This window comes from Mustela nivalis (genome assembly GCF_964662115.1).
Source record: "Mustela nivalis genome assembly, chromosome: 4".
NCBI lineage: Eukaryota > Metazoa > Chordata > Mammalia > Carnivora > Mustelidae > Mustela > Mustela nivalis.
In genome coordinates, this window is record NC_139023.1 from 36113414 (window position 1) to 36139090 (window position 25677).

Sequence of the window (25677 nt, forward strand, 5' to 3'; positions counted from 1 at the left end):
CCTCACACAAGAGCAAAAGTAAATACCCGGCCCTGACCGGGCGACAACAACCCACAAAGAAATACACGCATCGGAGTCCACGATGCAGGTCGCTCCCTAGCAACACTTGGTGTGAGCCTAAGAACTGGTGATTTACCCAGAAAACATTGATCTACAATGACTTTGATACTTAAGGACTAAGTAAAAGAAATGAAAACTGTTTTTGTTTTTTTAAAAGACAGACTTCAGTGAATACCCAGGAGAGTGCTAAATTCAAGACGTCCAGATGGTTCTCTGGGGCTTCCGCAGCCAGGACAGACAGACAGGGGCCGGCTGCATCGCCTGCCTGCTGCGGACCAGAGGGTGTGGTCCCACAAACCCACACGGATGAGTGCTGGCCCCACTTCCAGCCCCGGCCCAGGACCCGCTGTTCTTCGCAAGCACAGTGCTGCTGAGAAAGGAGGCAACAAGGAAACTCGAAGGCGCATTTATTCACATCCGTGCCACCTAAACCTACTGGGTACAGTAATCGGGACTGAAGAAGGGACGGATTACAACTTAAACAACAACAAAAACATTGGGACCTCCATCCCCATGACTCGCAAGTTCTAGTTCAGAACGTCTGCATGCTGGCAAGCCAGTGTCCTCCCTGAGAAGCACGCGTCATGCCTCGTTCTCTCCCTCCGGCATCTGTCCCTCTCAGTTAAGGCCTGGACAGCATGAGGACAGGCTGCAGAGGCTCCCCTGCAGCCGTGCTCTGGCGAGGGGCCGTGTCCTGTGCCGTCAGTCACCTGCAGGCCTGGGCCCCATGAAGTCCGGCTCTGGCCTGTGTGGTTCTGCCATCCCCTGCCTCCGGAGCTCCTCCACCGTCTGCAGCAGGGCTGACCGCTCCAGCTCCAAGGCGAGGGTGGCCTGCTTCAGCTTGCTTTCACTGCTCAGAAGCTTCTCAACTGTGGCTTCCAGGCTCTGGATCCTCCCGTTTGCCACCTGGAGAATCAAAGAAGCGAGTGTGAACTGGCCGGCGAGAATGTGGAGGGGGTGGGGGCTGGCGGGGATCCATTCTACACTGCACTGGCCACCTCGGAGACACTTTGGAACCCTGTTTTGGCAGAGACAAGCCTATTTGTCTATCTGTGGCCTGGTCTTCCGGACACACAGGAAGACTACATATCCCAGGTTCCTTCGCAGGAAGGCTGGGCCAGTCTGAGAGTCTCCAGCATCTTGCCTGCTGTGGCCTCTCGGAGAGGGCTGGCGCCTTCACAGTGCAAAGGGACCCGTCCCTGACAACAGCGAAGACAGCGCTGATCCAGGCCAAGACTGCCTCAGGAACAAGGGGCGGAGCTTCAGGGACAAAGGGACTGCCGCTGGGCCCTGCCCCTGCGATCTGGAGCTTTGAGGACCACTGCGGCAGAGCCTGGCCCATCGGTACAACCACACACACTAGTGTGCACAGACTGACTGCAGACCGAGAGCCCAGTGGTTCCCATGGGGCGGCCCCAGCGGCACCAGCCCTCTCCTCCTGGATCCTTTCTATTCTCCTCAAGGTCAGCGGGGCTCACTGCATCCGGGGTCCAGGCATCCCAGCATCAGTCTTGCTGACCGGTCACCACCGCTGCCCCTGAGATAAGCGGTGTCCCCACTCCCGCCCAGCCCACATCCTTGGCACTGAGCACGCGACGGCTGCACTCAATGGAGAACTTCCAGGGGCTACTCTCTAGCAACTGCCCCTCCTAGTTCTCAGCTACTAGGGCCGGATTCTCAGGCTACCAGGGAGGCTGCGGGGTTTCCTGAGAAAGCCACAGCCAGTCCGACCTTTAGAGGCAGCCGTCCCCAAGGCCTTCCCGGCCGGGTCGCCGGTGCACAGTGACTCCTGCGGCGCTCAGCTCCCTGAGTCGGGGAGCCGCTGCTCCACCTCGTCAACCCGGCCCTGCCGCACACGTTCCCGCTAATTTGGGGTGGGGAAAACGGTACTTGTATTTTTTTTTCTCTCTCTCTCATTTTCGAAACAAGGGAAACAGGTTTTTGAACAAGACAACACTTGTGCCAGACAGGCGCCTCACGACTCAAAGTCTAGCTCTGGCTGTGCCGCTGGAGCGCCCAAAATAGGAGGAAAGGACTGCGCGTCCAGGTCGGCGTGCCTGCCAGGCAGGGGCGGCCGCACCAAGTGTACACTCGCAAAGGGGTGCTCTGTGAACCTCACACTCCTTCCCATGGCCGGGGTCTGGGGCAGGCCCACCGCACCCACGAAGGACTGCCCGTTCTCGAGGCCCACGGGATCCCCGCGTGCCACCCGGCTTCGAGGTGAGCGGTTCTGCACGGCTGTCACTCTCCTCCATGAGACGGAAGCGCTTTCATGGAGAAAAGCACATCTCCTGTACACGGGTTTGGCCTCCCGCAGCACCTAGATCACTGGCACTTGATGACTCACAGACGCTTAGTATAAAAAAAGCATGTCCGTTATTATGTGGCACGACTTGGTGGGTGTATGCAATTGTCTTCTATCATCTTGCGCTGCTGGACAAAACAGGGAGAACCCTTTGCTCTCAAGCTGCTAGATAACATTAAGTGTTTAACAGGAAAACAAATGGGATCTTGGTCTCTCTGGCAACTAATAGGAACAGAACAAAAATAGAAAACAGGTCAATTTTGATACTTTGGAAAAAAACATCTATGGTCAAAAACTATTATAGTTAACACTATCTTTGGACTCTGAAAACTGTTTTAAAAAAAAGAAAAGGGGGTGTGAGTCTTACAGAACATAGATAAGTGTGGCTGCAAGACAGTAAGCCCACGTGACTCGCGGAGGGAACTGGGAAAACCATCTTCAAGCTCCTACAAACTGACACAGCGTCCTCCCGGTCCCAGGTCTTGGACAGCAGCAGTGTCTGAGTCTCAGTGGCCCTGGCACCTGGCAAGCGAGGGTCCCCAATACTGGTGGGCTGGCACAGCAGCAGCCTTGAATGATCCCTCCACAGAGCACAGCCGCTGGGTGAAACACCGCTGCCCGAAGGAGGTCCGTCATGACGAATTACCACCCGGAGTCCTTCTCGAGGGATTTCAAGATCTGAGCAGCTTTGCACAGCTTTTCTCATCATGAAAAGGGTATAGTGTCAGAGAAGCAACATGAAATTACGTGCACCCTTTACCATGAGGAAAAAAAAAATCACGCAGGCATTAGCCCAATAAATGGAATCTTCTATTTCCGTCCTGCCTACCTTCATGAGCCAAATGCTTCAAATGCTAGTCCGAGCTTTGTCAGAAACGTTCCTATTAACGTTCTATTTCAGAGACCTAGTTTGTTTGGAAGCCACTTAAAATTACCACCTCCCATGCAGACCATTACAGGCCAGATAAGGCTCTTTATCCCCGTGAGCCTCCCCTTCGAGGACAGCCAAGACATCCTGGAGACACTGTACACAAACATCTTTCCAGTTAGGACATCTCAGTTGTAGGGGAAAAAAAGAAGCTAAATTTCAGAATGTGCTTGGTGGTTAGGACTGGGCAGGGAAAGCGTTTTTCTTTGTTCCTCTACAGTAAATAGCCACTAGGTCTCCTGGGATAAGTCCCTGCTGGGAGGAATGCATTTCGGACTAGGGTTGATTTATTAAGCTCTCAATGCTGGCCTTTCTCATCTCACTGCCAAGCCTGTGTCTGCAAAGCGGCAACTTTCTGTGGAGAAAATGAAGAGGCTTAGGTGGGGATGGAAGGCTTATTCTAAGGTCAGCCCAGGAACACCATAAAATACATGCTTTGGGGACAAATATGTATTTGCCTTTGCAGCAAATAAAGTTTTTTTTTAAATCCCTCCAAACAATTCCTTGACATTAATAGCATTACCACCCATTCATGGCATTAAGAAAGTAGACCGTACCATTATGTTATTCGATGTGATCGGTAAAGGAGCTGTGCTAAGCCGTCAGGGACTGTGTGTCACACAGATGCAGCAATCGGGACAGGGCAGGTCAGAGGTCTGCCCAGCATGACAGTGTGGAGACAACACTGGATCTGGTGAGAGCTGGGTTTCTGGACTACATCCCTAGGCTTACCCCATCTCACCCTTCTGTATACATGGTCTGTTTGCCTTTCTACCACATGTCCTCACCCACATTCATCTATGTTAAGATGGAAGCTTCTAGAGGGGAGAACTGTGTCCCTCATGAAGTAAACTTTTGTATTTGCTGTAAGGACTCTCAAGTCATGACCACATGCTCTGGTTTGTTTTGTTAGGTAGATCTCTGCGTTACTCCCCTCCCTTAATGTCCCTCCATGGACCTAGCCGGTTTCGCTCACAGAAGCCCAAGCCTTTGATTTTCTGGTTATTTCTCAAAGCACAATTGCTGGCATTCAGCGAACCCTCGGCATCCTGGACCCCAGTTCACTGCCGGGCCTCCCTCCTAAAAGGGTTAAGTGCAGAGACAGCCTCTCAGAAAGCTCCAGGACTGTCTGACCTCAGCAAAGGATAATCTGTCTGCTCCCTAATAAAAAGGACCAATTCTCCTGGGCTACCTTTGATCCCAACTATAAACAGACCGGGGGGTGGGGGGAGAGGTCCCGCGGTCATGGGAAAACCCAGCCCGCCGGTGCTTTGGTGCGCTAATGATCTACCCCACGCTCAGGGCTCAGGAAGAGGCTTTCTAAATATGCTCTACCTGCAGTTGTTCCAGGAGGTCAAGGTTCTGTTTGCGCAAGCTGCTGTTGGTCTTCTCTAATTTGTCCATTCTTTGGTTGTCACTGAGAGGAGAGGAATCGATAAGTTCTTCTTGAAGCACGTGGTACTCGACTTCGTAGGCTTGTAACTGTTTGGCGATATCCATCTCAGACACCTGTTACGTACAGACAAGCCGTCAGGCCCCGAGAATGAGACAAATCCCACATGCGCGTGTGCGGCCCTGTCAGCAAACATCCCCCACACACCTATTCCGGGCCTGGTACTGTCAGTGAGAAACAAGGAAAACTCCCTGCATTGAAAAGGTAACAATTCTACTTGGGAAGAAAAAACAAAAGAAGCACTGAGACATAAACCCAAGGTACCAATAGGTATGGGTCTCGGATAACTCATTTTCCAAAGGCCCAAACCTTACTGGTTTTTTTTTTTTTTTTAAAAGGCTTTTTACAAAAATTTATTTTTAGTTCCTATTTCAGCACAGATTTCCTTTTTCTCTGAAAATTCTATTGTGTTAGACACATCAGCTTTGGTCAAAGAGGGAGGGAAAAAAACAAAACAAAACAAAACAGAAGAATCATAGCCCTATTTGCCCAGTCACCGAGTCAAAGTTTAATTATAGTTCACAGGGTTTTTAGAGTTACAAGAACAGCTAAGTAATGGAACTGTTTACTAAAAAACCCTCCTTTGCACATAAGATATGCAGAAATGAGCCAAAACCCAAATGTCGCCCACACAGATGAGTGAACATGAAACAATGCCTTCCTGCCCATAATAGTAACAGTGATCGAGAAACCACCCGTGTGAAAAACAGCCCCGAGGTGCCCAAGTGAGTCGTTCATGTTTGGACTTTCTCTGAGGGAGCGGGGTGGGAGCTGCACAGGGGTCAGGAGCGGCCACGGCCTCTCTCCTGCAGCTGCTTCTGTGGGATCGCCCTGCGGGCTGGGGCTCCGAGCGCCCCAGTCAAGTCCCAGGGAGGCTCTGCGTGTGGGTCTGGGCGTCCGGTCATGCTGGCTCGGTGGAAACAAGGCCAGCGTCCCAGATCACACACTTGGAAGACGAGGTTAGGCCTTACAAGAGCACAAAGGAACTCTTCACTGCCTTCTTTAAGAAAGAAATTCCAGTGTAGGGCGAATCAATGGAAAGCTCGCATTCCCCGACGGTGCCCTGTTAGCACTCAAACACGGATGAACCCTATCTTCCCTGAAATCAATACTCAAAAACCATGTTTACTTTCTCACCATTCCTAACAATCTTCTCTGCTTGGAGATTAATTTTTCAGCTTCCTGCTTTTCAACGGAATTCAATGCACAAGACCAATTAGGCACAAAAGTCATTCTATGCCCTGAACTACTATGTATTGTATTCGCGGTGTGGGTGTGTGTGCAAGCTTGCCGTGTTGATAGGCAATCCTCTGTTGTCCCTCCGAGTGACCGCGAGGTCAGCAGGCCTTACTCTTGCTGCAGTTCAGCCAAGAACACGGACTCAGCCCTCAAATCAGGGCTCCCCTGGTGATGCCCTGAATGACCTTGAGCAAGTTACATGACTTCTCCTGGCCTCGGCTCCTGGCCCCAGACACGGAGGTGAGAGCACCCATCTCCAGCATCACTGTGGGAATTCCGTGAGGCAACTCGTGGGAGTTCCCAGCACATGCCTGGCAGGGGGGAGCAGGTGCTCCTTTAGCTAAGGAAGCTGCTTCCATGCGACTGTCATGAAACCCTCACGTTCAACCTTGCGCTTCAGCAAAATTACAAAGGATGCCACATCACGGAACCTCTGAACAGCTCAAACGGGGCAAAAACCGCAAACATTCAAACCGAGACTGCCGTGGCACTGGTGTATAATTAGGCTGCAGAATAAATGTACAGTTCCTTCTCTCTTTCTACTGAGATTTAGTTTTAAATGAGCTACTAATGTGGAAAACCTGGGAACAAAACCTGTGGCCCCTCATACAGATTGATGCTATGCTAAGGTTAATGGCTCTCAGCTGTGCCCAGAGCTGTACACTTTCAGGGACCCATTAATTTCCAGGAACCATCCTGGGTCATCCCGCTTAATTGCATCATTATCTCCTGGCGGCTAAAATACTTCGAGCCCTGCGTTTTGCAGGTATGCTCTAGAATTGATCCCAAAGCATGGCACTCTGGCTGGTTGGGAAGGCAGAGCCCAGGTCCTCAAATGAGGCTTTTTTTGAGTTGCTCTATATTCTTCATGACCGTAATTACAAGTGGCTTCTTTGTTCTACCTACTCGACGTGTCATAACCCCGTTAATCCATTTGTCCAGTGCTGGGTATCTAGTTACTTATAAAGTTTCTGTAGTTATAAATGACAACGCTGAACATCCTTGCACATATGGCTTTTCCCATATTTTGGATTATTTCCTAAGGATACATTCCAAGAAAGGGGATTACTGAGTCAAAGGCCATGAATATTTTACTGGCTTGTGATACACATCGCCAAGTTGCCTCCCAAATGGGAATAATCAATGCACAATGCCATCGACAACAACACACCGATGTGCCAGGCACAGTCTACCCCTGGCGCCTGGTACCGACCTTAGTATGTTTCATTTTGTTAGTCTAGCAGGTAGAGCACTGTATGTTATTTAAATTATGCATGAAGGTAAATATTTTCCCAGATATTTGTTTACTAGATGGATCTCCTCTTTAGTGAATCGTCTGTTTATGTACTTGGCTCGTTTGCTCCTGGAGACACAGTGGGTTCCTCTTTGCAGTCTGTGCACACTCTGTATAATGAAGCCGTTAACCCTGACGCCTGCAGAACTGGCCACAAACTTTCCACCTTCCCAGCCTCCAGGCCCTGCCCCCAGGTCTGTCTGTCTCGGCGCCATTGTCAGGGCTGGAGAAAGGAGCAGGGGCCCAGGGATCGGCCACGAGTGGCTCCAGTGCCTGTAGTGAATTTAAAAATAAGAAACCCAACTAAAAACTGGTCTGTTCTTTATTATCACCACATGCGGGCAATTCTAAACAATATCAGTGGTAAAATATTCCTCCTCACTGTACCCACCACTTTTGGTATGGCACTGACTGGCCTTTGAAGAAAGTCCTCGTTGTCAGCTGAGCAAACTGCCCGAGCTGCGAGAGCTCCTCCCGGCGCAGACGAGGCCGTCTCAACGCTGTGATTCTGAGGAGCGGCTCCGGAACAAAGGAACCTTGTTAAGATTCTGGTTTCTATTCTACAAGCTCAACTAGAACAGGGAATTGTCTAGTGTGTTCAGTGAAGCTGCCCAAAGCAGAGCTTTTCAAATGTTCCAGTGTGTGTGAATCCCCTGGGGATCTTGTTAAAATGCAGATTCTGACTCAGCAGGTCTGGGGCGAGGCCCCAGATTCTGCATTTCTGGCAAGTTCCTACAGAGTACAATGACAGGTGCAGGCCTGGGGCCACACTGTGAACACAGCCCCAAGAACTCTTTGCTCTGTCTCCCAAAGTCCCCCTTCAACTTGGATTTTTTTCCTTAACACTGAAATGAACCGGCAGAGGCAGACAGCACTCCCCGAGGCAAACAGACAACCTGACCTTCTCTGTTTCTGTGTCTTCCCAAGGTTTCCCTCTTGTTGGGTCAGAGGATTTTTATGGCTCATATTCAACTGACAGTTAAACAGAGGACCTGCCACAGACTTCAGAGACCCTTCTCCTTCTGCCCTGGGCTCCATCAACTCTGGACCCGCCCTGCTGTGGCCGCTCCCAGCCTGCCCATCCCGAGCCAAAGCTGCAGAGCCCTGTCCTTCGCCCCCTCCCTCCCATCCCGGCTGCATGCTGTGTCCCACTGCTGGAGCTGCGGCTATCTGCAGAAAGAGCATCGAACGAAATGAGCCAGAACTACCCCAGAGGGCCATCAGGCCGCCACCCACCCACATACATGACAGCTGCTCTGACGGGTGCTCTGACGGGTGCAATGAATGCGTCTGTCACTTGCACCCTGTGGACCTCCAAGAGCTGAGCCTGGGGGCCCTCTCAGGCTACCAAGGAGTCGCACTGTCCCTCAGGCCTCATCTCTGAGTGGGACTTGAAACTAGGGCACCCTCTAGGTGGGGAGGGGGCAGCGAGCACGGAACGCATGGGAGGGCAAGAGGGCAGAGAGCTGGGCTTCCCATCAAGACTCTTGGCAGGATGTAAACCTGGGCCCCGAAATGTAGATTCTGCATTCCCCACACTGCTGCTCCCAATCCACAACCACCCTTCCCTTCCAAGTTCAATGCAGAGGCATCTTGGATTTCCCTCAATTCTCACTCCCATGCCTGTGATCAGGAATCAGAAAAGCACCACCTATGGACTGAATCTGTCCCACTGCATGTTATTACAAATAAAGTTTTATTGCAACAACAGTCACTCCATTCATGTGTATATTATCTTTGTGCTGCAAAGACAGAGTGGAGTGATTACAAGAGACCTTTCGGCCCCCAAAGCCTGAACGACTTACTATCTGGCCCACTGCAGAAAATGGGTGCTGACCCCTGCTCTTAGCTCATTCCTTGGGCCCACTTGAACTCATCTCTCCCAACTCCCAGTCAGCAGCGCTCACCCCACCAGCCTGGCTCCCACACCCCCTTGCACGAGCACCACTGTGGCTCTTACCACACTTGGAATTACTGGGTTCCATGCTCCTCTTCTGCACAAGATGGTCTCTGCTGTCAGAGACCCATCCCATTCTTGGCTCTGCCACTGCAAACAGAGTGTTGAGCATGTTACCCTCTCCATGCCCAGCTTCCTGCCTATAAAAACGGGGATTATAACACACATCCCGGGCTATTAAGGGGTCCATGGAATAAAGGACCCCAAGTTCAAGACGGCTGCCTGAAACAAATCAGGTGCACACACACACACAAAATTCTACTCTCTCCATGTCGTGTCCATTTCTAGTCCTCCAACAATTAAATAGACCCTGATACTTTGAGTAAGTATTCTTTACAGAAAAGGGAGGAGAAAACAGGATTCTTTTCTGGGGCTCAGTATCTAGGAGGTAAACTGAATGTTTGCTGAGCCTGCCTGCCTGCCTGAGAGCCAGGGGGGCCCTCCCTGGGCACAGCCTTGAGGTAACCACGGTGCTCTGTCTGCCCCTGTGGCCGGAGCACATAGGTTTATGCCATGAGAGCTGTAAAGGCAATCGGTGCACACAAATGCCAAACATTTAAGAATCAAAAGGACAGAGAATTCAGTTAACATACAGGTAAAATACAGAAAAGCCTCTGTCATTAAATGATCCCGCGGCGCACCGTGGTGCTGCAAAGCTGTGAGGTCACCACCCCCTCAACAGCAGGGAAACCAAGGGCAAGTGAGCCTGCCTCTTTGCGCCCTACGGGCCTCATGGGTTAAAACCACCTATCCTGTCAGGACCACGGTCATGACAAAATGAGATCGTGTGCATATGTAGATTCACACAGAACCTGGCAGGAAGTAGGGCCTGAATAAGCCAAAGCTATTCACATTGAGAGAAACATGCCAGGGAAGCTAAATACGGAGAGACACATCGATTCATGAAAAACCAAAGTGCAGAGTGGGAAAGCAGTGCCCTTTGGCAGCACAGGTGTAGGAGACGAGCAGAGATCCAGAGTCCCCCGGGGCTCACAGCAGCTCCCCACCCCAGGCCACACCTGCTTCTTTCTCTATGCGCCACACCGTACTTGGCGGCAAATAAAATTAGAAACACCGTGTCTGGGTGCAGTCCACAGGAGTCACCAGACTCCTCTTGGGCCATAAGAAGTCCTCCGAGTAAGGACGTGCTTAAAAAACAGCTTTGTTTCACAACTTGTTTTTATTTGACTGCTCTATGCTCTGTTTTCGTTGCACTGGGAGCAGGTGAGGCCTGGTTGCTGGCCCTGACGCAGAAATCCCTGCCAGAGCATCCTGAGCCATCCAGCCCCTGGACGCTTGCAGCAGTGATCCACCCCTGCTAAATAGCCCAGTCCTTCGGAGCCAGCAAACGTACTAGAAGGTTCTTCTTTACACAGTCAAAATCACCCCTAAACCAGACCACTGAACAGCTGACCTAGTTGTAATTCTGGCTTAACCCACCCTTGCCCCTAACGTTTGAGAGGAATGGTCCTACTGGCTACAGAAACCAGAGGTGCTCAAGCCACAGATGTGGAACTGAAAACACACACACACACACACACATACACACACACACACATATCATGGAACAAACTCCTAGAATATATACTATCATGATTTTTCTATCAAAGGGTTATTTTTAGAAAATCCCAAATACTCCCACGCAGCTGAAAAAAAAAAAATCAAAGCTCTCCCACTGTAGGGCCGGCCTGATTGTGCACGTGTGTTTCAGAAGAAGAACCAGGAGTGAAGCCCCTTGACTATAAGCAGCTGCCGATAGCCTGGGCTGGTTCTCAGCCCTGACCGCTGCCCCCTTGTCTGCACGTGGCAGAGCCCCATCATATTCCCAACGCACGCGCACTTGGACACGCGCTCAGTCACTGACCACGTACTTGGCCATGTGCTTCCTACCTGCCCGGCAACACACAGGGTGCTGCCCACAGGACCAAGTGGTAGGAGACAGGTCTCGAGAGAAAGAAAGTTAAGCTCTCCAAATCCAGGATGGCATATGCCTTTGGAAGGTTGGACTGAAGCGTACCTGACTGATGGTCTTTTCCATTTGCACCAAGCCCAGGTTGGGAAGGGTGTTTTTTATAAAGTCAACTATGGTTTCTAGGTTTTCATGTTGCAGAATCAAGGGCTTATGGCTTCCCAACAGACTTAAAGCCACTTTAAATATGACCTCTGATCCCTGAAGAAAGATCATATCTGGGAAAACACAGAAATGCAGAAAAGTTAAACCAGACCAGTTTCTGATGAAGTAACATTGCGTTTTCTTGTTCACACATCAGAGCAGGATGGTGGGAAATGTGAACCCAAATTGTGGACTTTATTTCCTTTTTAAGTGCCTGATATTTCAGATAAGGTTGTCAAAACAATATTGCAAATAATAAAAGAAATACAGATAAATGTACTGCTAAGATTTTTGTCACAGGTTCAGATAAATCTTTTTTGTTATTGTTCTAAAATATGTTAAATTCAAAAAAGCTTCAAAAGAGAAAACTTTTTATTACACTGTTTTTCTAGAGATGCTTTAGGGTTTTAAAGGAGTTACACAACACATTTTTGAGAGTAAAACTGGAAGATGTTTAGATACACAGCATCAGAAATTAAGTAAAAAAAAAAAAGCATCTCTTTTTGAAATAAGGAATTAAAAGACTGCTAAAATCCATAAACCATCTGCAGAGTTGCAAAAGTACATTATTAAATACTTGCCCGTATGCTGGATTTTAGCATAACAATGGAGTGAAAACCATCTTCCTTCAGAAAAATTCAAAGAACCCTGTCAGTTATTTTCTAGTTCTTGCCATAGTTTTTTCTTAGAACAGTTGGCCAATGTTAGCAACCCCTACACGGACTGTGACGTGGTAAGAGGGAGGGCCAGTGGCCCAGGCCACGGAGTGAGCAGCCGGCCTCGCCCCAGCGCCCCCTTCCTCACAGAGCTGAAGCCACTTGAAAAAGAGATCATCCCGGGGCCAGAGCACAGCCCTAGCAACTAATTGTTTGATGACTAAATTCAGGCAAGTAACCTAACAAATGGAATTAAAAATACAAGAGGAAGACATACTTTTAAAAATGAGGGCATGGATCTAACTAGAGGCAACTGTCAATGTGGGAGGGTGGGGCTGCAGGGTAAGGCAAGAGACAGAGAAGTGGTCCTCCGGGTCATCAGGTCCTGGAAAACAAAAGCAGGTGAGAGGAAGAAACCCCCGGCAGTGGGCTTCTCTAGGTGGTTCCACAAAGAAACAGGAAAGACTGGAAGCTGCTGCCCACAGGGAAGGGGAAGGTGTCTGCATCGGAGTGATTTGTGCAAGAGCGCACAGGGCAGGTCCTGGGCACCCCTGGCCGGCTAGGTCAGCCCTGGGATTCCCTGTGACCTTCCCCAAGTCCTCGGCCACACCAGCAGTCCCTGTGCCAGGGTGCGTGTCACTGGTCTCTCTCACAGAGCTCAGGGCCACACTGTTTCCCCAAACATCACAAGTGCTCATGGCGCGGACGGCCCCGCGAAGCGTGGAGGAGGACAGCGGCCTCCTCCTTGGGTGTGGCTGCAGAGGCTGGGAAGATCAATTAGAGAACTGGTCGTATCTTTGAAATCTGAGGCCTCGGGGGGGAAGTACTATGGATATCAGACAGTCCACTGTAAGAATATTTTTGTGAAACGTCTGCTTCATGAAATACACCAGTTTAACCACATAAGTCATCACTACAGAAAATACAGAAGGTCTCAGCACCATACCTGAGATGTGTTTTTAAAAAGAAATATTTCCCCAAATAAAACAAACTTGAAGCTTCTGTGGTTTAGACAGCAAGGCTTCCTTTCAATAGATCCCCTGGGAATAGTGCCTCGTCTAAGCCAAGTAAGAGAAGTAATTATCGGGTAAGTTTTATGAGCACAAACATGCAACCCATAGCCACAGTTTCTTAAGGCAGACAACTGGGACCTCCAAATTTTACTCATGGTTTTGTTGTTGTTGTTTTAGAGAGGGAGTTGGGTGGGGGGCAGAGGGAGAGAGAATCTTACTCAAGCAGGCTCCACACCCAGCATGGAGCCAAACCTGGGCCCAATCTCACAACCCTGAGATCATGACCCGAGTTGAAATCAAGAGTCAAAGCTTCACTGACTGAGCTACCCAAGCATCCCCAGATCTTGGTTTTTATTTTATATTTATATATATATTTTTAAAGATTTTATTTATTTGAGAGAGAGACAGAGTGAGATAGCATGAGAAGGAAGGTCAGAGGGAGAAGCAGACTCCTCATGGAGCTGGGAGCCTGATGCGGGACTCGATCCTAGGACTCTGGGATCATGACCTGAGTCGAAGGCAGTCGCTTCCCCAACTGACCCACCTGGGTGCCCCCAGGATCTTGGTTTTTAGAACAAATCTGCTTAGTGGAGTGCTCCCTAGCATTCTAAACTCTGACTGGGCTGTATGAAGAAAACAAAAAAGCTGAGAGAGGTGTTTTGTTGTTGTTGTTGTTTTTAACCACTCTTTGAAAATATAGCCCTGGATGTATTTGTCTCATTGGGTGTGTCTGCATTTAACAATACAAATGCTCTTTCCTGATGCTATTCCCAGGGCCTTAAGAGCGCTCTTCTATCTGCTGAGAAGTTCCTCTCATTTAAGTCAGCAGGCATTCACTGAGCATCTACTACATGCCAGGCTTTGTACTGGGCACTGGAGATTGAGCCATGAACAAAAAGCTCAAAGAAAAAACTGCAGAGACCCCAAAATCTGTTGGTTTGGGAGAGTTAGGCCCTGTTGTCAGGAGAGCAAGAGGGATGAAAACATTCTAAGGAAAGGTGGCTGCCAAACCCAATCTTAAAGAACCCACAGAAGCTTGCGAGGTCAGGAGTCAGGAAGGAGGAGGAAAAGAAGGTGTGAATGCCCAAGGGTGTGTGGAAGCCGCACACCATGTCTGGGAGCCTGAAGAGCAGGAGAAGGCAAGAGCTTGGGCTCGGTATGGCACCGCTTAGGGCTGGATCACCAAGGGCTCTCCTCTGTCCAGACATCAGCATCCTGATTTACCCAGAGCACAGAAAGGGTCACCCAAGGCTTTCTGTTCCCTTTGATCCGAGGAGGTCAGTGCCCAGGTAAAGGGAAGATGTCAGTGAGACCTGTGAGCCTGACCTTGCCAAGGCTACTTAGCCTTAGACAGAGAAGAGCCTTCCCAGGTGAGAGGACCCTGACTCCCACCCGCAGACTCCCAGGGGCCTGTTGCCAGCCCAAGATGCTCGCCCAGCGCTCCTGGAGGCCCACTCCAGATGCCCACCCTCCTGAGGGCAGGCCGGCCAGCAGGCCGCAGGAGCCCTGCTGTGGGAGCCCAGCCCCAGGAGCTTGTCAGCCTGGGAAGGCCTCAAATAAGGACTTCATTTGGGTGCTCGATAGTGGACCATGCCAGAAGGGTTAAAGGAAGGACCCCCCCACCACCCACCCTCCTGTCTGCCAAAGATTTGCTTGGAGGCTGGGACTACTCAATTGATCTGACTCGCCTTGGAGGCACTATCTGTAACCCTTAAACTATGGATACCTTTTTCTCCCTATGGAAATTTAAAAACTTAAATAACTTTTAAAGGATTGTAGAGAAAAATGCTACCTATAAATTCAGTGCCCCAACTCAATTATTTTCATTTTTGTCCATCTTCTAATCCTTATACCTTTATGTTCTGGAAATTAAACAAAAGAGCCTCCGTGGAAAAGTGAGCTCATTGCCGGCACCTGAAGATCCCTGCACGAGACAGTGGACTGCCCGAGCCGCCCCCGCGGCCCCCAGAGGCCGTGCCCCCCAGCACTGCAGCCAACTTCCCTTCCCTCCTGCTGCAAGCCACCCAGAAACAGGCCAAGGGTTTTATCAGGCAGGAAGTAAAGGGAACCTGAAATTCAGCTGACTCAGCCACTTTTGCAAATTATTTGCTGAGAACAATGCAAATAACCACTTTCCTTTGAAGACGCTTCAGCAACCCTATTGTTCTGTTATTGTGTTAACCTATTGGAACTCTGTCTGAAACGCCCATGACCTAAAGGTGCCCGTGACATAAAGGTGCTGTATTCCTGGGGGGGAAAGGGGGGCAGTAAAGCAAACTTACCCTGCACCCTCTTTTCCAGACACCTTTGCTGCTGTCAAGGGCAAGCACTCTCCTAACTCTCTCCTGGGAGGCTGGGGTGCTCTGGGTGTGAGAGCACCCCCTTCCCTCCAGGACCAGGTGGGAGGGACATGCAGGATGACGGCCGATCTGCAGGAGGCCCGCAGCACAAACGGATCGTGCCCTATCTCACTTCCCCGCCATTGGAGCGTATTCCCCGGGGGGAGCCCTTTTTTCCTGGCCCTTTAAACCATCTTGTTTTGCTAAGTCTATTTTAGTCCTAAAGCCTCTCTGAATCCTTCCCTATATTACAGGTGGCTTCTGTGTTTTCTGCCAAACCCTTCCTTTCTGCCCTCCGCCTCCTCCCTCAGCTGCTCAGCAGCACACCCTCTAACACCAGGAGCCCCAGACCACAGCCACCGCCTCTGGCAGGAGCAAGCCAGGTCCTATTTTTCAGATGATGTTTTCCCCCAAAGGTAGGTGTGATCTGAAGGTGAACAGAGCAAGCATCTCTCCCAGGACCCCGCTCTACCGGAACTAGAAACACACAGGAGGAGGCTGTTGTACATTCTGGGACACCCCCTTGGGAGGGCTGACAGTGATCACCACGGGAAGGTTAGGGCACACCCATCGTGGGCTGGTGTCCTCCAAGGAGAACGTACTTCATGCCAACTAACCTATTCAGTAATATAGGAGCTGTGCTGTCTGCAAGTTGAGAATCCTGCACCACCATATGAAATGTCAACAGCTGACAAAGGTCCATTTATTTTTAGGGTTTATTCAGGCCAAAAGGCTTACAATGAAATGGGCTTCAGGCCAAAATAGACTAGTGTACGAATGGCTGGTTTAGGGATTTAAAACTAAGCTATCCACCATCATGAAGCTAAACAAACAAAGTTCAAGTCACCACTGCTAAATGCAGAAGTGGTTTTTAAAAAACCTTCCCACAGAACCTGCTCATAAGATGGTTTGGTTTTACATACTGTAGATGGAACAGATGTGCAAAAAGAAAAACAAAACAAAAACAACAAAAAAAAGAAAAAACCCAAATCAAAAAACCAAAACAAAAACCAACAGTTTTTGCAAAATGACATCACACACAGTGCTGCGCTGAGTGCACTTCCTGCCTACCATCTGAGGAGCCTCAGCCAGCTGGACACAGACCGCTGAGCACAGCAGGAGTCTGTGGGACCCCAGAGCTTCCACACACTGGCGTCTTTATGCGTAACGTAGGAGCGCCTCCAAGACTCACCACCGATTACGTAATATAAATATCCTGCTCTTGCCGGCTTTAGCTTTTAATTTATGAAGTCGTCAGAATGCACTTTAGAGCAGCACATAGTCTCTAACAGGAGGGCTGTCGACTCCAAAGCAGAGTTTATGCCTCTGACTTCTCTGACTTAGGCAAGGACAGGCTCTCTCCCAGAGTTCTGTGGCCCTGGGGTCCCCAGGGGTCCCCAGAGCTCCCTGCGAGGCAGCAGCTGAGGGCCCAGGCGGTAAGCCCTCAGTACTTGCCCTCCCATCGGAATCTTTGCCGAATTTTTTCTCACAGATGCTGTAATTCGATGCTTGAGCTATTTTCGAACCTTTCGAACCTTCTTTCCCCCCACCTCTTTCAGTCTTCACTCCTGGTACCCAGGTTTTGAAAAATACCGTAAAAAATCAGGAGAAAAAGTGGACTAATGATTTTCTTTTTAATTTCTAGAGTAAGAAAAGTAAAAAGCAAAAAACAAAAACCACAGACATTTTTGGTAAGAAAGACTTCAGCCTACAGCTAGAGATCTTATGATTTTGGTGACTCTTCCGTTAGTAAACTAAGCAGACAATTTTCAGGCTTTTTTGTTGTTGTTTTTAATTATCTTCTTTTTATTTATAACTTTTTATTTAAGATTTTATTTACTTATTTGAGAGAAAAAGAGAGCACGCGCGAGCAGGGGGAGGGGCAGAGGGAGTGGGTAAGTAGACTCCCAACTGAACAGGGAGCCCAGCACAGGGCTCCATCCCAGGGGGCAGGGATTAGGACCTGAGCTGAAGGCAGATGCTTAACCGGATAGGCCACCCAGGCACCATTATCTTCTTTTTTTAAACCCTGGTATAAACCCTTCATGAAATCTCACTAATGATTTATTAAACCAGAAGAGATTTAGGGACAGAAAGTAAGAATCAGTTTGGGGAGGGAGTTGTGCAAAAGGGGTGGGGGCTGTGAATATTTTAAGAACATGGATTCTTCTAGTAAAGCTCAATGGGACATTCTTTAGAAGTTCTCGTGGATAAGAATAAGAATAAAAATCTCGTACTCTGGGGGAAAGAGATGCAAAGATCAATTCAGTGCCCACCTTTGTTAAAAAGCAAATTTCAGGATTTCTAGAATTTGGATCTACAAAGCTGTCTTTCCCAAGCATGCCAAAGGAGAGCTCTCCCAATAGTGCGTGGCACACCCTCCCCCCTTGAGATGTTCTCTAATTCCAGAAGCAAATCTAAAAAAGGATGAGAAGATTACAGATGTTTAAGTTATCAAGTAAATGAACATTAATGACACTTGAAAACACTTGATGGGTGATGATTATTAATTCTCTAATAACCTCCAAAGTTAAAAAAAAAAAAAGTTAAAAAAAAAAAAAAAAAACCACCTGAATTGTCAAAATGATTCTTTCACTCTGAAGCAGGGAAAACCCACAGTGCAAGAACTGCCCATGCTCCCAGCGTCGCTCGGCTCTCAGTGCACAAGTGCACGTGCTCCCTGCACCCCGCCCCCCCATCTCAAGGCCCCTGAGACTCTGCCAGTGAACACCTGCTTAACTCTGACGGAGACAATCTTCTCCAAAAGTAAATCAAGAAAGTAGGAGATGGTGTGAAATGTGAGCCGCCTGTGGTTGCAGTGGGGCCCCCACGTGGAAGAGGTGAGGCGTCTGGGAAGATGGAGGGGCCTGTGAGGGTGTACCCGTGAGTCATCAGCATGGGGGGGTGGTTCTTGAAGAGTGACCTGGCAGAGGAAATGAAGAGCCAAGGGCAGGAAGAAGAGAAACAGGAGGAGTGCAAAGGGAATCGAGAAAGAACAGGAGCCCAGAAGTCCCCTGTTGAAAAGCCTGAAGGAGCCATCAGTGCAGTGTCTCGGGTCAGAGAGGGGGAGGAGACGAGTCACGAGAGGCACGTGCTTGGAAGACATGCACGAGGTCCCCTGGCCACGTCTTTAAAGATGTCTGCTCTGGGGAGAACCTGGTGAGGGATCAGGGCTGAACTCCACCAGACGATGGCGCCCAGGCAAGCCCGGCGAGCACAAGAGGTGAGGCCGGTTGTGAAGTTCACAAACCCAGTGCCGACTAGAATCTTGAGTGTCGACCGCCACCCTGTTCTTGCTGAGCACACAGCTCTAGAAGCGCGGAGGCTTGGCAGGGAACCAGAATACGTGTTTCCCACCCGCCAGAAGAAAGCTGGTTTGGGCAACGGACAGACACACACTTACCAAAGACTCTGGCTACAAATCCCAGTGGGAACTGGGAGGCAAACACGGTGAGAAACCAGGGGGCGGCGTAGAGGCTGGGCCCAATCTCATGCTCCTCAAGGTGGTTGTAGAGGTCTCTGTGGTAATCGTGAAGAAGCCTCGAGAGCTGGTACATCTGGATCTGCGGGGACACACACACACGCGGGGCTCAGAACCAGGTGCCTGCTGCTGGGCTCAGTTACGTGTCCTACTCACAGGCCGTGGAGAATTCTTACACTGAGAGATATTCTGCTTGGATTGTGATAACCACTGTCGACTGCTCACTTACCCAAGGAGCACCTGCGGAAGGCCTTGTGCACAGGAGGCCCCAGCCAGGAGCCCAGAACACGCACGCCCAGTCTTCTCCTACTGCTTCCTTTCCTTCTACTGCCCCCCGTGTTCCTTGGCTACTTGAATCTAAAGACCTGTCTTGTGGGAACACTTCACATATTCTTTTATAAAATACACACTCCTAGCAAAACTCATACCCGGGGGAATTCAAAATGTGAGAGAGAAGTGGGGGCATAGGATGATTCTGTGGAAGGACCCCATTAGACCCATTCACTTAGTAAATTCATTCTAGACTCCCTTGAAATTACTCAACAGGCAGGACAGGTGTGACTTCCTTAGGTTTGTAACATATAGAATATACAGATCCTGGGCAATTTAAAAGAAGAACACAACTGTTTTTCTCAAGATGGAGAAGATAACTTCTAAAGGGTCCCCTCTCTAGATTGTGTTCCGGTCCTAGAGGGAAGCCCACAATGGGTCCCACAGCGCGCAGGGCTCCTACAGTCAGCCTAGGGCTCAGCAGTCTGATGGCCTGAGTCCAGGGCACTACCATGCAGAGAGGGTCCGAGCCCCACTGAGATGCTACAGGTTGGACACATACCATGCAAACTGGCAAAAACAAAACAAAACAAAGCTATTTCCAGGGGCCCAGACAACACAGCCCTTAAGCATCCGCTGTATTACCTAAACCCCACAAGAGTCGTGTGTTAAAGAACTAAATTAAATTGAAAATTCCACTCTCTCCTATGGCAGGTGCACCTATATCAAAGCTAATGGGGAGAACATTGAAAGAACTGACAGGGTCTGTGGGAAGTGTTAGGGGCTCCACATCCTTTAGGTAATGAAGTGGCTTCCTTTGATGAGATTTGTGTTCATGGGGAGGTTCATATTCACAGATGGAGGTAAAAGGACTTTCAACCACCCAGTTTGGTCCTCTCAAAGAGTCCTTGGACCTAATGAGTCCTTTCTTAAGAAAAATACTAAGGCTCTGAAATCAGAGTAGCCTGCTGGTAGAGGAATGTGTGTACGTGGGATCTCACATTTAGAAATATTCCCAGAGCGGGGTCCGGAGTGCTCCCACCTCTGACAGAGGCAGTCACAGTGTTAGGCACACACTGCCCTTTGGATTTCCTTTGCTCTGACCTACCACTGTTTGTTCAACAGATACGCACTGGGTGCCTCCTTCAGCTCAGGCACTGCTCTAGGAACTAGGGAGGCAGCTCCAAGATAGGTTAGATCCCTGCCTTCTTAGGAGATATACTTAGGAAAGTCAGAGAGCGATCAGGTAAATGAATAAGGGAACAAGGTGATTTCAGACAGTGTTCTACGCCAAAAGAAACGAGACAAGTTACATGAGATGCGTGCCTGGGTGGAAGGGGGTAGGGAGGGGGATGGGTGTAACCTCAGGATGGTCAGAAGGAGCCTCTCCCAGGATCTGATATTTGAGCTGAACCCTGGGTGACAAGGGCTAAGGTGGAATGAGGGGGGATGCCGGGCAAAGGAAGTGACAGATACAGAAAGTTAAGAATTAGATCATCTGAGGATGGTTTGACGAAGGGTAAAGGGAGGGTCCTGCAGTCAGACAGGCCTGGGCTGAAACCCCAGCTCCGCCACTTGCTAGTCGGGTAAACTGAGTTAAGGTGAGTCTTCCCATCTGTACATTGAGCTGCTTCATAGTGTCTTCCTGAGGGTTACCGGGGTGGTAAGTGCAGTATGAAAAGCTTGCCGTCACGCCTAGCACAGAGCTAAGTGCTCAGCAAAGAAAGCGGAGAGTGGGGAAATTGTCTCAGAGAGACCTGGAAAGGGATCCAAAACATTTCTGGCCTTTGTCTCTAGCAAATACACAAGGAATGCTCTCTACCTGTAAAATAATCATGTCCGGCCGATACTGTTTCCGCAGTCCCATTTCAAACATCAGAAACTTGAGCATGGTAAATGCCTCTTCCTCACCCATGTGAAGCAGCAAAATGCCTGCTACAAAGCTGAGACCTTGGCAGTATCCTACTTCCTGGTCGAGAAGCGAGTAGGCCTTCAGGATGTTGTAGAGAGACAGCTGCCCCGCCCCGAGCTGGGCAGAGAAGTACGGATGTGTCGGGAAGGTTCTCCCTGCAGAAACAACACGGGTTAGACGCAGTTGAAGAAAGCAAGCCCATTGAACCAGAACTATGATGTGCTTCAGGTGGAGGAACAGATTTCCGGGAGCACGATCATAAGTCAGCTTTGGACATGAGGGTGGTCTCTTGTTCTCAGAACAATGGGGGCAATTAGAAATCAATTACTGATGCTTTTTCAATGGTGGTTCAAGGTGAGAGACACTAGGACTACCCTGGGTCCTGCAGGTATCTGGATTTCAAGCTCCAGCAAAAAGAAAACGGTTCATCCTCTAAACTTACATCTGCCCTCCAGAGGAGCAGATGGCCACGGCTCGTCACCGCCGCCCTGTCCCCCGGCACCTGCAGGCAGCCCAAGGCCCCAGAGCGCTAGAGACACAGCCCAACCAGCTTTTCCCAGCCCGCGAACAGCCTGCCTGCAAATGCTTCACACCCCACTCCGATTTCTGTACTTTTAAACCACAGGCGTGCTTTGAAATGGCTTGAGAAGCAGCAGGTGTTTTCTTTTACACAAAACAATAACCTTCCAGAAAGGTAATTAAAAAAAAAAAAAGGAAAGAAAAGAAAAAGAAAAACCCTCAACATCCTGATTATTTTCACAAAAAGCTGGTGTTCAGATAAGGTTTAAAGACTTCTTTTGTCCAGGGGCTTTTGGGGCCGCTATCTGTCAAATCCCACTTCACCCCACTCCTTCTGGGAATGTGCCTGATGGGGCAGTGCGTTTCCAGGGAGAAAAGGACATGATTGAGAGGACAACCACCTAGAGCCACGCCAAGGGCCAAGCTTGGACCCAGGGGGAGAATCAGGGCCTCATCTGGACTAGCAAAGGCAGAAGGTACATCTAGTTGCCACAAGGCAACTGTTCACCTTAGTCATTCAGCCTTGGCAAAGGGAGCACGATGCATTCGTGGGTTCTTCCTCAGCCTCACAAGAAAGCATTGAATCAATCCAGATCGGCTTGTTTGATTTTAAATCAAGGGGACAGCAACAGTCTAACTACTCTCCTGATTTCCTGTCCCACATCCATTTTTTGCCTGCTCTACCTCCTTCCCCCAACGAACTGTCCCCAAACACACCCTGAACATGTCACCCACACTGCTAGAAAGCACTCAGCAGCCCCCCAGCGCTCAAAGAGCAAATTCTACACCCCTAGCCAGGGAGCTCTGTGCATCTCCTCACCCACTCCCCCAGCCTCATCCCCTACTCCAGGGCTGGCATCAGAGTGAGCAAGGGGTGTGTGCAGAGCGGACAATGCCTGTGTGTGCGTGTGAGGTGGGTACTTACCCCCGTGCACCCTCCCCGTCTACAACAGCACGTGCGACTCAACTGTAATGAAACATTCTCTAGCAGCCACGGTCGAAAGCAAGAGGTAAAACTAATTCTATGACTGTTTGTTTAACCCAACATATGCAAATGTTATTTCAACACGTAATCAGTACACAAATCATTGGGACATTCTGCATTCTTTTTTCTTGCTAGGCCTTTGAAACCCAGGGTCCTTCTCACGCGGATGGTGCGTCTCAGTTTGGAGCCACCATATTTCCAGGGCATCGTAAGCACCTGTGACCGCTGCACTGAGAGCACAGGTGTGGCTCTTTCTCCAGATTCTCCGAGGGACGAGGGCAAGAGGATTCGGGGGGCTCTTCACGCCATCACCCCCAACTTGCCGACAAGCAGATGGTGCCCTGCCCACACCCTTCCCTCTGAAGGCCTCCGGGTCTCCCAGCAGGTCTGCGTGGCAGACACACAGGCCACATGAGGCATGCAGTGCCAGGAAGGATCTGGTTCCCTTTCCATCGGTCCCCATGAGCACCTGCTTACCCAGTACCCTCCGGTGTCAGATTCCGCCCCCTGCAGAAACAAGAACGGACACTCACTGGCCCTGATGGTGGAGGGAGCCTTTTTAAACTTAATGTTCCTATTCTTATTCTGGTTGACATGCAATGTTACGTTAGTTTCAGGGCTACAGCGCACCGATGCGACGATGCTTCACGTTACTCAGTACTCAGCACGCGGAGGACAGTAGCCACGTGCCCTTACTACCATCCTGTCCGCCACACTGCCTGTGCTCCGCGTTTCCTCTCGGACTCGGGCTGGAAGCGGACATCACACCCTTCTCTTCGTTCCATTCGCCTCCTTCCTCGGCCCTCTCCTCTAGCAACCACAAGTTCCTCTATGTCTACGAGTGTTTTTGTTTGTTTTTTAGATTCCATATGTAAGCGAAAGCATGTGCTATTTGTCTTTCTCTGTCTTCCCTTAAGCATCAGACTCTCTAGGTCTATCCACGTTGCAAATGGCAAGATTTCGTTATTTATTTTATGGCCAAATAATATTCCACCATACATATACCTCATGTTTGTCTATTTATCTGTTGATGGGGGACGTTCCTCATTTAATTTCTGCAAGTCTCCCGGGAGGATGAGCCTGCAGGCTGGGGAGGGACGGGTGTCACCTAGATGGCTCAGTAATTGTCAGGTTGGGGGCAGGGCAATCATTTCCTGTGTGATCAATGGCTCTGTGCCTACAAGGGTTTCATGCTGGGTCTAATGCTCTGCTGTCACAGTCTCGACATTCTTAATAACTCTTGAACAAGGGGTTCTGCATTTTCATTTTGCAACAGGTCCCGCAGATTATACCCTGTCTGAGGTGGGCAGCCCCCTGGGTAGTTTCCTGGGGTGGCTACAGCCACGTTGCCCACAGCTCTACTACCAAGCAGTTATGAGAGAGCAAACCTTAGGCCAAATTCCACCAAACTTATGATATTTATTAGCATGCTGATGTGAAAAAAGAACCGCCTAAGAACGTCTCATGCTGTGTTCAGGCCTCCAAGCAAGTGCCTCTTGGGAAAGGTTCAGCTGGAGGACGGTACTGTGGCAGTCTGATGGCACAGCCAGGCCACCAAATGTCCCACAACAATACTCCGTGGAGCGCAGGGACATGGTCTCAGTGGGCCGCTGGTGGCAAGGCCCAGACACTTTCTGATCAACTGCAGATCTTGAATGTTACCCATCTTCACCATAAAAAATTACACATGGCATCTTTTGCCAAGCACAAGCCCTCAGAGGTACAGTTCAGCAGCATCTGAAGTCCATAAGCAACCCTTGGCATGGGGTCCCTGACTTAGGGACCTTCTAAATGCCAACTGAGCATACTAGGTGGGAAAAGAATTAATCCTACAACACCATCCATCGCCTTGGGGAACCCCATGAAGCATTTTAGCCAGGTTACCGCACAAACAAGAACATCACCCTTGTTTTATTCATGAGAAAAACATGGCAGGTGAGCGCCTCAGCCCTGCCGTCACACCGCCCAGCTGTGAAGGGGCAGACCCGGGATCCGAACACTGGTCCCCAGCTCCAGACATGGAGTTCTCTGGCACATGGCCAAGTGAAAAGTATGAGAACTGGGGTAGCACAGCTCCTACCACTCATGGTGTCCCCAGCTCACTGCACGAGTTGGGTCCTGCGTTCCTTTCCTCCCGGTGAGTTCCCGTCCTCCACACGCTCAGCCAAGCCCCCCACCCTGGGGAATCCTGGCTCCTCCAGCGCGTGTTTCCTGGTTTCCTCCTCACTCCGTGCTTCCATACAATCCCTGGGACGGGGCACTGCCACCTGTATTTGTCCCGGCCATGGGACCGTGGGCACTAGGCTAATTCCCCAGCACCTCCTCTTTTTGCCTGCGCTTGCTGGGGTCCCCATGAGGGTTAAATGCAGGTGGCTGTGCGTGCCTGGTGTGACGCCACCCAGCTGGCCCTAACGGCCGGAGGAGGGGGTCGGTGCACGCCACATGACCACCAAGCTGGCTTTCTGAGACACAGGGCTATTCGTGTAAAAGAGCTTCTTCCCAAGCAGCAGCACACAGCAACACCTGCTCCCTGCCCTGAAGACTGTGCAGAGGAGATGTGGGCTTTCACAGTACTCACATGAGCCCGGTGACAGAAACACCCGCCCTGCACTCAGAGCTCCCCATGTGACAGGAACTGTGCCACGGAACTGAAAGACCAACCCTTTCCTGGCCCTTAAGAAACTCACAGTCTGGTAGAACAAAACAGATAAATCCAGAAAATTTAAGTATTTGCTGACTGCAGGACTTATACAGGGTGCTGGGCCCAAGAGGGACGTGGCCCTGCTTGCACGCGGCTTCACAAGAATTGGTTCTAATGGTTCTCTTCCATCAGGCGGCCGTAACAAGCACGGAGAAGAGAGGTACAGAAGTGCAGTTTATGGAGACAAGTCCGAAAACCGAGAGGCCTGGCCCAGACACAGGGCAGCAGTCCAGGAAGGCTGCCTGGAGGAAATCTCTTCAGCAGAACCAAGCAGGAGAAAGAGGCATTAACAGAGCCGGGGAGAGGAGCACACATGCAGCAGGAACCCCACAGGCCGGGCACCAGACTGCTAATGGGCATGGCCAGAAGGTCTGGGGCTGGCCATCAGGGGAGAGGACGGGAGAGTTCAAAGCAGGGCCTGTAAGAGAACAGCTTAGACGCCAGGATTAGCC

At 50.1% G+C, this 25677-nt stretch overlaps 1 protein-coding gene across 8 annotated transcripts in view; it reads right to left on the reverse strand.

Moving 5' to 3' along the window:
* Window positions 1-450: 450 nt before the first annotated feature.
* The window catches only part of TBC1D1 (TBC1 domain family member 1), a 227663-nt gene continuing 202436 nt past the window's right edge, over window positions 451-25677 (reverse strand). For 7 of the 8 annotated variants that reach the window (XM_082728917.1, XM_082728916.1, XM_082728915.1 and 4 more), the window contains 5 exons: window positions 20931-21175; window positions 18761-18920; window positions 11254-11423; window positions 4629-4802; window positions 451-966 (listed from right to left, as the gene is read on the reverse strand). In XM_082728917.1, the coding sequence (XP_082585043.1) occupies window positions 763-966; window positions 4629-4802; window positions 11254-11423; window positions 18761-18920; window positions 20931-21175 (953 nt within the window). In that variant the 3' untranslated portion in view covers window positions 451-762. The remainder of the gene's footprint in view (window positions 967-4628; window positions 4803-11253; window positions 11424-18760; window positions 18921-20930; window positions 21176-25677) is intronic. The other variant, XR_014311231.1, reaches the window with a different exon arrangement.